This window comes from Diceros bicornis, chromosome 3 (assembly GCF_020826845.1).
Source record: "Diceros bicornis minor isolate mBicDic1 chromosome 3, mDicBic1.mat.cur, whole genome shotgun sequence".
Lineage (NCBI taxonomy): Eukaryota > Metazoa > Chordata > Mammalia > Perissodactyla > Rhinocerotidae > Diceros > Diceros bicornis.
In genome coordinates this window covers 14,453,740-14,466,139 of record NC_080742.1, presented here as the reverse complement: position 1 = coordinate 14,466,139, position 12,400 = coordinate 14,453,740, and the positions used below count along the sequence as shown (strand labels likewise).

Here is a 12,400-nt window from a genome sequence, read left to right as displayed (position 1 = left end):
TCAGTTTGGTTAGTGGTTTGATGTTAATTTGTAGACAACCAACCTCAGTTGACTCTTATCACCACTGTGCCAACAATACTGGGATCCTAGCCTTGTGGTCATATGACAAGTAAGTGAGTGAACAAAGCTAAAATTGGCACTCTGTCACAGCCACTCTTGACCCCTACTTAGCACATGGCTTTACGTTGTCAGCATCATGTTTGTTTATGGTGAAGAGCTACAAACTGAAATTCTCAATTCTGTTCTGGTAGACATAAACATAAACACCGATGTCTCAACACTTTGCCGATGTTGAGGTGGTAAGTTCAAGTCAAAACAAGGAAACACCATATTTAAAAAGTAACTGGATGTAAGAGCAGATATAGTATAGATATGTTAACTTGTGTTTGAGACTAAGTGCTCCGAGCCTGCCATAACGTTCTAATAATCTTTGGCATGTGGCAGAGCATGATAAGAAGTGGGTCTGGCTTGGGATCCATCCATGCACGTTTCTTTCTGAATTATCCAAAGGGCCTTGTTATAAGGCAGGGTCTCCTTTAAGATCATTGTACAGCATGAGCCTTCTGGGTAGCATAATAAACAAACTGCATATTTTCAATACGATAACAAGAGGGAATGGATGCTCATCAGATTTTTCAAATATCATTTGAAAGGGTCAAAATTCTTATGGGTATGTGCAAGAGACAATTAAAAGATAGATTAAAACATGAGGAATAATTACTTTTCTTGAGTAAAAGACTCAGGAGTATAATGACTAGCTGGAGTAAATCTTAGAATGTCGTTTATTTGCAGAATGCCAACAAGTAGCTGGGTAATAATTCACAGAATTCATAAAGACTTAAAAGACTACTGCCTTAACGGAGTTTTTTTTTTCTATTTTACTTATTAAGATCACCTTAATAATTCATGCATGGCAATACCTTTAATGAGCAACAAAATCTCACGTATCTCATTTAAACTTGGCAACTCTGCTGACAGTTAATATAGTCTCGTACCTTTGAGCCAGCAATTGTAGAGGAGCCCTAGGCTGTTAGTAACTGAAACCACCCAATTTATGATAATCCCAAGAAAAGTTAATGCCCTAGATGAATGCTTGAATTTTATGGTCATTTGCTAGGAAGATTTATTCGCTCTTCATTTGCGGAGAGAACAATAATGAGCCCAAACGACAACTCCTGTTCCACATACTGCATTGGTTGCCTTGCTTCTTTCTTAAAGGCAGCAACTGATTACCACTTTCTTGGAGGGAGCAGGAATTCCTATCAAGATTTTAAAGCTTTCCTATGATTAGCACCTACTTAGAAGGTGAAAAGAGAGTCATGTAACACTATCCTACTAGGCAAGGTGAATTCTCTGCTTTACTCAAACAAAAGTGCAAATACACAGATAGTTTAGACTTAACTTCTTTACCAGCAATTTTATTAAGCCACCTTCATTTCTTATAGACACAATGAATAAAGCATTCACAATTGTTTTTCACAAAAAAGAATGTTCCAGGTGATAATTCTCAAGATACTGTTCAAAATAAAATTTCAAAAGTGGATACTAATTTTAATACACATTTATTTGCTACATCCATGTATGACACCACTTACTGTTATATTTACAGTAGTCTGACTGACAGAAAATAGACTCCATTTAAATCTATTTTGTGTCCAATGTGCCTGTTTTAAATTTAAGACTCGTTCTTGGGCATAGTGAATTAAGCTGGAGAAGCTCACTGATCCATCCAATGTTTTCTGACATCTGCCATTCTTTACAAATATTAGAGTTAAAAGTCAGTAAAGGCCTGGATTTTGGGAAAATACAGAAGAATGTCACCACAAAAACTGGTTTCTATTTTACTTATTAAGATCGCCTTAATAAGTCATGCATGGCAATACCATCAGTGAGTAACAAAATCTCACGTATTTCATTTAAACTTGCTGTGCTGAAATCTGACATGCCAAATTATGTCACATTTGGGTTCACCACAGGCAGAAACATCCATACCTGGTGTAAGGAGGGAGAGGCAGAGTGGTTCTGGTCCACTTGTTGAAAGTGTCTGACACCAGGATCCGCTGCAAGTGATAGCGACTACATTCAACGTTGGTAGGTAGACAGTCCCTCACCAGTGGGTGCCATGATAATCCAAGATCTACTGAGTATTCCAATTCAATAGCTGAAAGAAAAACCATTATTCTGCATAGAAATACATGTCTGCACATCCAGGAACCATAATTACTTATGTTTTCACATGTTTTAATTTCAATTAAATGTCAATTTGATTTCCCCCCATATTTAACGTTTCCTAGTTTGAAATGTTTCCTAGTTTGATTTTCCCCTCTGTACATTACTAGTTATTATTTTTAACTTTCCATACTGAAATAATTTTTCCTTTAAGGAGATATGATCAAGTGAAACATAAAGTAAATTTTCCTGAATCACTCCTTATACTGAGAAACTTTCAGAACAATCAGAACAAAACTATTGCTTCATATACAGTTAAAGCAGGAGTAATAAGTTATAATCTATATTTAATATAATAGTTATAGACTGCATATTACATAAATATATATAAATTATATATAATTTAATGTATTATAATAACTATAATATATTATGTCCATTTATTTAATGGCTAATATACAAATACAGAATATAGTAACCATATATTTTAATGATTATTTAAATAGTTTAAAAAATTGAGCAGCCTTCTCAAAATTTGACCATTCTATAGGGCTCCTGACCAACTAACGCCAATTTTGCTCCCAGTATAGGAGAAACTTCTTAGAAATTACAAAATATCTTTTGCTTATATGTGCTGCTCTGCTGTGTTATGGAATATACTGGGAATCAGAGAGGTGGAAGGAGGCAGCTGAAGGCCATGCAGGCTGTGCCAAAGCACACAGTCAGGCTGTGGGTCTATGGAAAGATACTTCTTTCTTTCCTTTCTCTTCTTCTGAAACATTCAAATTACACACTATGTTTTATATTTCTCTCTCTATTCCCTTCTTAGGGCTCTATAAACTGCTTCAGCCCCCACCTCGCTACTGAAACTGTTCTCTAAGGCTGTGATTCTCAATCTTGGCTGCACACTGAAATCACCTGGGTACCTTTAGAAACTATGACGCCAGGGTCTCACCCCCAGAGATTGTGATTTCACTCTTCTGGGACATGGCCAAGGTGTCAGGAGCTTTAAAGCTCCCCAGGTGATTCTCATGTGCAGCCAGCGTGGGACCACTCTGCTCTAAGGTTCCTAGTGGCCTTTTCTAGTTCCATACAATGGCCTGTCTCAGTCTTCATTGTTCTTGTCCTCCCTACAGTGCTGGACATTACTGATTACTCCTTGATTCTTGAAACCTCTTTTCTTTTGGAGGATATTATTCTGACTCTCCTGTCTTACTTTCCCTCTGATTCCTGTGCTAACTAGCCCAGCTATGGGCATTCTTCCAGACTCCACTTCTGGCCTTCTATTCTACGTGTATACTCCTTGGGCTTCAGCTATTATCTCTGTTCCCAAATCTCCCTATTTCTTGTCTCACAATTGATTTTATTCATTCAACAATGTTTATTGAGCCTGGCATTGCGCTGGATGCTGGCATATTGTGACGCACCGTATAGACAAAGTTCCTGCTTTCCACATTGTAACTCCTCCTCACTAAAGCATATCTCCACTTAAAACTACTTTCACCCAAACTAAAGAAAAACTCATTATTTTCCCTCGTAAATAAACATCTCTTCTTAACTACCAAACTCTATCAATGACAATACTTTTGCACTAGTTTTCTGGTTCAGATTTAGAAATTAGTTTAGGAATTTCACTCTTTTCTTTACCCTCTATGTTCAACCCGTCACCTGCTTTTGAGACTTGCTGCTTCTCTCCTTTTTGTTTGCATTGTCTCATGCCAATTTTATCCACTCTACTTCTCTCCATGCCACAAAGTGCAGGTCCCCATCACCTCCTACAGAGATTCCCACTCAGGCTTCTCTATTGGGATTCTTTCCTACCCTCCTTCCTCGGCTCCTGAGCTAATCCCCCTAAAACACACCATGTCACTCCTTGGCACTTGTGCCCTCTTATTCATGACCTTGTCAAGCACAAATTCCTGTGCCTGCCTTTTAAGGCCCTTCTTAATTTGTTGCCAACTCTGCTCAGCCACTTTCTTCTTTCATTTTATCCTTCAGTGCAACCTTTCTCAAGAGGTTGTGTCAGCCTATGGTAGAAAGTACAGGAGACTGGGCTTATGAGGGCAGTATTTCAGTCATGGTGCTGCTGCAGGCCGACCATGTCAGAACTTACCTACTTGTGTTCTCATCGACTTCCTATGCTTATAAGGGAGTAGGCATCTAGGACTTTAAAGTCCTAGTTTCTATTTTCAAAATCAGCATCCTGCTCTCTCCTCCATTAGATGCAAATATTGCCTGTTCAGGTTGGTCTGTTCATGGTTTCTCCCATGGACCAGGAGAACCCCTATGTCTGCTTCTCTGCTTATGCTGCCAGCCCAGCTTGGGGTGTCCACCTTCTCCATTCACCCATCAAATCCACTCCAACCATCAATGCCCACTTGAGACTTAGCTTATTTGTTAAATCTTCCCAAATTCCTTGGATTGGCCATCCATTGATCATCTCTCCCTCCTTTGAACTCTCATTACGTTTTGCCTCAGTACCACTCCATAGAGCACTTGGTTTAGTCATTTATTGGACACAAACTTTTTGAAGTATCCCTTCAACTAGACTGTATCTACTGAAGACAGGGTGTGTACCTTATACTTCTCCAAGTTCCACCCCTACTGACTGGTTTAGTGTTGACTGAACCTGAGGTAGAAAGAGTACTTCTGGGACTCCCTCTAAGATAGGTCCATTAAGATCAAACTAATGGAAATATGAAAAATCTGGATTTTGCAGGACCTTGGATCATCAGATTTCAGACCCTAGAATTTAAAATGGAACAAGGTCCTTGTGAACAGTTTGGATCTCTTGGAAGAAGTGATAAGGGGTGGTGAAAGACCAGAAGGCCCCCAGAATCCTGACAGGTCTGCAAGTTTCTGTGAAGGGTCCAAGTAGGCAATGATGTCAGTTTTTATTTCTCCTAAAATAGATCCATGTGTGTGTGCAAGGTATGTGTGAGTGTGAGTGTGTGTGTGCATAACCTAGAGGATGCAAACTGGTCATGATGAGGGTGGCTTCGAATATGCTATGACCCACAATGGCAAAAAGTATAAGGAAAAATGGGAATAACAAAATTTCATGATTCCTGGAAAGGAGATAATAACTGGACTAATAAAAGCCCTACGAATTAAAACCAATGTATATACAAATTTATATGTAAATCCTACTGCTTATTCTGGCATTCTCTACGTGATGAGAGCCCTTTATTCCACAAATATAATACTAAAAAAAATCTGGATTTACAAAAAGAGATACATCGGGGGTTATTATTTACATATAAAAGAAGTCTTCATGTACATATGCTTAAAAATAAGCTCACATTCTGATGCTTTAAAAAGTAAACTTCTAAAACCCAGTTTACAGACAACATTTTCAAGAATGCAGTTATGGTTTGACTCAAAGTGCACTTGTGTTTTACTTATAGACTTATCAGAGGTATAGTATAGTTTTTGACAGAGGCAGCCATAGATACCCATTTACACACGTCTGTCCCTCTACCTGGAAATGGAATACTTACCGTAACAAGAGTCCGTGACCGAGCAGGAGGCCGCGAAATCTATCTGTAAGAATGAGTCCTCGTTCACAGCAATGTCTGTGGTGACCACATAACGGGTGCTGGCCTTCTCAATGAAGACCAGGGCATCCCCCGTAGAGCCACACACAGGCATCTTGGTGCCTCCAGGGTGAAGCAGCCATTTCCTACTATCCAGAGTTGTGAAATCATCCTCCAAGACTGTATTACCAGAAATATTTCCTCCAATAAGAATCTGAAATGTAGTTAGTAAAAAGCAAATTTTCAATTTGGTTTCAAGATATGAGAAAGTTAGTCTTTTTTGTTTGTTTGTTTTCATCTGTCAGATTGCTCAGAACTGGCATTATACAGCAAGCATAATGTTAGGGGGCCTTTCAGAATGCTCTTGTTTTTGTGGTCTGCTTGCCCATCTGGCAAGAAGTTATAGAAAACAAATCAAAGGACTGACAAAACCATTCACAGCCTTCGTGGGCCAAAACGTGCCTTTGGAAACTACATGTACCCAAGCTCGGAAAGCAAAATTTGGCTTATGTGTCATTATTTTCCATGTACAATTTCTACTTAAGGACAGTCGTACCCTAAGGCATTTCAGTTCCAGTTCTTTGCATGGATTCTACTGTTTGTTAACAGGTTCTTTGAGTTCTATCTGATACGCATTTTGTTATGTACGAAGATCCTTTAGAACTGTCCATAAGGATGTTAAGGAGATTTATTTATTTTTTCTTCAAAGGCTAGGAAAGAGGATTTGAGAACTACTGCACCAATGCTAATTTGCACATTTTCCTTTTCAGAGAATTATAACTACGTATCACGCTTGATAAAGTCCCTCTACCCATATGGCAGAACCCTCTACGTGGAGGACCTGGGCCTTCTGTCATGTCGTTTATTTTTATAGGTTCAGGCAACTGAAGGAATAGAGAATGAAAGGAAGCTAAATGCCATATCTAATCTAGCTGTGTGCCTTTGAGCAAGTCACTCAACCGTCAGTCCTGGGTTTCCTCTACTGAGCAAAGGGGTTGGATTAAATGCTATCTGAGGCCACGTTCAGCTCAAGCGCCAAAAATGATAATAGTTAATCCTGACTGACCTGGTCAATAACCCAGGGACTGTAGAAGTGCCCATTTTCAGATGGTTGCCACCAGCGGAGGCGAGTAGAAGAAGCGCGGGCTTTCAAGGGTATCTCCAGGGCAATGTACCTGCCCACATTGCTGGAGTTGCTGAAAAGGAACTCTTGAAGGAGGCTCCATGAGAGGCCGCCATTGCGAGAATACTGTAGAAGCACAGGTTGGCTCCTGGGGTCTGGAACACCTTTCCCACAGCCCAGTCTCATGAAGAACTGCACAAATCTGACACGAGTAAATTTACTGTAGACTTTTACTTCAGAGAGAGATCCATACCATTAACAGAAGACAAACACTTGGGTAACAGGGAGAATGCATGGCTTTAATGAACAGGAGGATTTAATGAATGCCATAGGCAATCATCTCAAAGCCGGATTTTCCCTTTTAATGTGAAAGGGAGTGAATAAAATGTGAAGTCTGAAAAAAGGCAATTCTGTAGTCATATTTATATTTTGCACCCTCCACAGAGGGGAGTCTGAGGGAAGCAAGCATTTCCTGCACCCTTCGGCTATTCTATAAGAAGATGGCAGGGGTCCAAAGGCTGTCCAAGTTTGGGAGTGTGTATTGTTATCTATTTAAGATCAATTCAGATCCTGTCCTTAGTATCTGAAACTGGAGAAACGTTAATTAATGTAGTTTATGCCACTTATTGGCATAATTATTCTCAGGTTTTACCAGTAGTTTTTCAGATGTCATATTATTGGTTTTGGGAGACATATTTAAATTCACCAGTTGTAGCACCTCTTTGTGAAAGGCTAGGCATCTTTTGGAAGAGGTGTGTCAAGCTTGGGCCTTCTTTCTGTCTTTTGTGCCAGGAGCAGGGGTGCATGAGTGTGGGGCGGTGGTGAGGGTGGGCTGTGCCAGCCTCTGACTATTGCTGGGTGTGGGATGGATAACACTGGCCATCGAGAACTGTAGCGGCCGCCAGTGGCAGCCTTCCCAGCTGGCAGGGAGGTGAACAGAGTGGCAGCAACCAGCTGGGGTGCCAATGAAAACTAGCTCACATGTTATCTTTGGCAGGCAAACTGCTGGTGCCTGGCCTGGCCGCTGTGCTAGCTGATAATGCAGAATAAATTTTATGCGTAACCTAACACACATACCCAATTACGTATGCATGTCAAACGTATGAAATATATTGGGGCTTATAATAAAGGTTATCAATTCCATATATAAAACCATGCATTCTTCATGGGTTCCTCCCCTCCCCCACCTCCATTAACTGGGCATTCATTTATCTCATAACCCTGCGAAAATCGGGATTTTTACATGGAGCATTTTGAGGTCAATATATGCAAATCCTACACAGCATGAGACTGAGATGAGATAAATAATGCAGCTTTTAACATTGGATTAATGAAAAAAATACATAGTTGGTGCCCAGTGACGTTTATATCTATGAAAACAATAATCATTTACAGAGAAAAACTTTTAGCATATTGTCTACTTGTTTTGGGAAAATGTTTATTCTAATTTACTTATAGATAAACCATGTCTGAATTATTTGGAAAAACCTAATAATTTCTAAATTAGAGAACTCAGCTGCCAATAATAAATCTGAAATCAAGAGCATCAAATTAAACCATATGCATTAAAACAGGAAGGAGATAAATAAAATCTTGCTTTATATAACTGTAAAATTACCTCACAGATAGAACTGTATTTTCTATGAAGCATGATTAAATTTATAATTCAATAAATGAAAGATTTAGGAGAAAGAAGAGGATAAATATGTTAAGATGTATTTTAAGATACTCTGAAAAGCTTCAAAAACCAGAAACATGATTTCTTTGTTCATTTGCAAAAATAGGTCAGGGTTCCATTTTACACATGTTATATTGTCTTTTTTATTTTCCTGGCTAAGTTTTTGGCTCATCAAATGATCATGGGATACACATCTTGACAGGACATAATCCTCTGAGCCAGTTTAAAATGTTTGTCTCTGAGTGGCCATGCTCAACCTAGAAAATGAGTGCTTAGGATGTATGAGCAAATCATTGGAAAGAAATGCTTATAAAGACTAAGGCTACACTTCAAATGTTCTTAAGTTGCTAATGGATATAAAATTAATCGTGAATAACATGAGGGTGTATTGTATTTCAATTAAGCTTTCTACTAAGCATGGTGTAAATAATTTCTACACAGGCCAAGTGCTAATGAAAAGTATTTTGTAGAAGGTGAATCAAGAAGATAGAACATTATTTTCTTGAAGTTCAAGTTAAACATTGTCATTTCCTAGTCACCATCTTGTAAGATATCAAACACTAACTTTTGTCTGTTTGGCTGTGTTTCATTTCTGATCTAGTCATTGCACAAATCTCTCCCAGTTTTAGAATGGATATTATGTAAACTGTGTCTTAATGGAGGCTTTGACGAGAGAGCAGCTCTGCATTTCCACGGAAGGCCTTGTCCTTGAGATCTCTGCTTCTTTCTGATTTGATTGTGTTCTGCTACGGTACTTCACAACATGGTTTTTCAACTGCATTTGAAAACGATTACCTAGCATGTGATAAATCCAGATCTCTCGTCATCAACATACGCAAGCCATCTTCATTGAAAAAGAGGTTGTTTCCACTGGAAAGGATTCCACACTTCCGAGATGGCTTTCCACCACTCATTAATAAGAATCTATCAGATTCTAGCTGACCTGAAAAAAGTGGAAAACGTAGTTTACCTATGACCCTGAATATAGTCATATATTTTTAAAGGAATATGGTAAGTGCTTTGTGTAGTTTTTAAATATGAATTCATAAATACTGAAGTTATAGATTTTGGGATAAGAGGTCTCTTCAACATTTTAGCTTGTTTGAATTGTTTAACCATGGCTGTATAATTTAAGGGTACACATAACAGAAGGAGGGGGCCTTTTCCTGAGTATCTATGGTCCAGCCTGACGAGACCCTTGTTTCTCTCCACTGCATTGCAAAAAAGACAGTGACTGGTCAGAGAGAGGTTCAGGCCAAATGTAAGAGAAGGTGATATAGCCTTTCCACTGGCCTCTTCACTGTGTCCTTGCTACTGTGAGGACAGTTATCAGGCAAGTATTGTATAATATTTTTAAAAACACAGTTTTAACAGGAGAAATTTCAGTGTAATTTAATATTTCCTATTAAATAATGTCTTTCAAAACCAGCTCACAAATCTCTTCAGATATTCATCTTAGATCTAGGTTTTTTTTTTTTGATTGTGGTAAAATACACATAACATAAAACTTACCATCTTCATTATTTTAAAGTGAACAACTCAGTAGCATTTAGTATACACACAATGTTGTGCAACCATCACCACCACCTAGTTCCAGAACTTTTTCATCACCAATAAAGGAAATCTGGTACCCATTAAGCAATCACTCCCCATTTCTCCCTCACCCAGCCCCTGGCAACCACTACTCTGCTTTCTGTCTCTATGGATTTGCCTACTTTGGACATTTCATGTAAATGGAATCATACAATATGTGGCCTTTTGTGCCTGGCTTTTTTCACTTAGCAAAATGTTTTCTAGGTTCACCCATGTTGTAGCATATATCTGAATTTCATTCCTATTCATGGCTGAATAATATTGCATTGTATTGATATACCTAAATCTATGTTACAGACAGCGTGGGAAAAAGAAAAAAAATCTTTTAATCTCACTATCCTAACATAGGTAGCTATTACATTTGTTTCAGACTTTCTCTTATGAGAATGTTTTTCCATAGTTTTATCAGAGTTCATAGCCAATGAATATAAAATTAACTGTGAATAATTTCAATCACTACATCACATATATTTTTCTATGTTGTAACATTATCTTCACACAAAATGATGTTAGATTCTCTGTATAAAACTAAGGTACAGAAAGTGATGAGAGGCTGCTTAATGAGTTGTTGGTAAAGTAATGACAGGAATTTATATTTCGGGAAACTTATTCCCTCCATGCAAGAAGACAAACTCACTACAGATATTTTCTAAAATTATCTTTAACCAGAAATTACCTGTGATAGAAAAAGTGGTAAAAATAGCCTTAGTTTTTCTCAATTACAGTCTTGTTCACTCTCACTGATCATTGTTTCAAAAACGGAACTTTATAAAATTCAGAACTAAATGAAGACTTGGGTAGTCCCAATTGTAATGATAAATAATGAAATATTAGAGTGGAACTTAAGGATTACTTTTATATTACAAATTGTGTTTAATATGTAAGTTCTTTCATAAAGCTACACAGAATTTATAAGAAAAGATTACCTTCAAAATCATCCTTGAGAAAATCAGGATTTTTGGTGCTTATTTTACAGGTTGGACCTGAGTAGCCGGGATCACATATGCACTTGGTTCCGTTGATACAACTCCCATGTCCATTACACATCTCTTCACATTGAGGACCAATATAGACATTATCAATGGCCCACGTCACTGGCTGAGAGCCAGCAGGGTAAAATCCTTGGTACCACCTGAAACGCACAGATCTGGAAAAGAGAAAAAAGTCTTTCAAAAGCTAATCAACAGAACAATATACCTTCAAAGTAAGCACACCTGATCAAAGAGCAGTGGGCAGCCACTACCTCTGCACCACACTCGAGAAGTAGAAAACACGATTCACCATTTCAGGAACACAAACTCCATTTCTCAGTCTCCTGGATTTTGCCAATAAGGTTCCTGCTTTCTCTAAGCCCTTCCCAATCCTATCACTACGTCAAAATCCCACCTGAGCTTCCCACCTTTTCCAATATTGACTTTCTTGGTGAAGCTTTCTCCATCCCTACTATCTATATTCCAAATAACTAATCGTTTTTTTTTAAATTGAGGTAAAATTCACATAACACAAAAGTAACCATTAACCATTTAAATTGTACAGTTCAGTAGCATTTAGCACATTCACAGTGTTAGCCAACCATCACCTCTATTGAGTTCCAAGACCTTTTCATCACCCCAAAAGGAAACCCCATGTCCATTAAGCAGTCACTCCCCATTCCCTCCACCCCCAGCTCCTGGCAACCCCTAATCTGCTTTCTGTCTCTGTGGATTTACCTATTCTGGACCTTTCATATAAATGGAATCATATACTATATGACCTTAAGTGCCTGGCTTTGTTCACTTGCATAATGTTTTCAAGGTTCATCTGTGTTGTAGCAAGTATCAGAATTTCATTTCTGTTTATGACTGAATAATATTCCACTGTATGGTTATAGCAACTTTATTTATCCATCCTTTAGTTGATGGACATTTGTTTGTTTCCACTTTTGGCTATTATGAATAGTGCTGCTATGAACATTTGTGTACAAGTATTTGCTTGAATACCTGTTTTCAATTCTTTTGGGTAGAATGGTAATGGACTTGCTGGGTCATATGGTAAATAATTAGTCTTTTAATTTCTCCCTCTTGCTCTCTCTCTTCCATAACTTTGATGGAATTTCCATTACTTTGATGGAATTTCCATTATTATAGTCATCATAGCCAGAGTTATTTAAAAGCATACCTATTTCCCCTATTGGCTGTGAGCTCCTAGAGGCCGATGCCCATGCCTCCTTTTTCTTTGTACCCTTGCATGGTGCCCAGTACAGTGTTTCACACATAGTAGGTGCTCAAGAAATGTTTCTTGCATGTAATTTGTTGTGAAAGG

At 38.3% G+C, this 12,400-nt stretch overlaps 1 protein-coding gene across 2 annotated transcripts in view; it reads right to left on the bottom strand.

Annotated features, from left to right (window-relative positions):
* RELN (reelin) overlaps nt 1-12,400 on the bottom strand; it is a 485,778-nt gene that overhangs the window by 52,989 nt on the left and 420,389 nt on the right. For both annotated transcript variants that reach the window (XM_058523829.1, XM_058523821.1), the window contains exons 42-46: nt 11,026-11,246; nt 9,302-9,449; nt 6,772-7,030; nt 5,670-5,919; nt 1,993-2,161 (exon numbers count right to left, since the gene is read on the bottom strand). In XM_058523829.1, the coding sequence (XP_058379812.1) occupies nt 1,993-2,161; nt 5,670-5,919; nt 6,772-7,030; nt 9,302-9,449; nt 11,026-11,246 (1,047 nt within the window). The remainder of the gene's footprint in view (nt 1-1,992; nt 2,162-5,669; nt 5,920-6,771; nt 7,031-9,301; nt 9,450-11,025; nt 11,247-12,400) is intronic.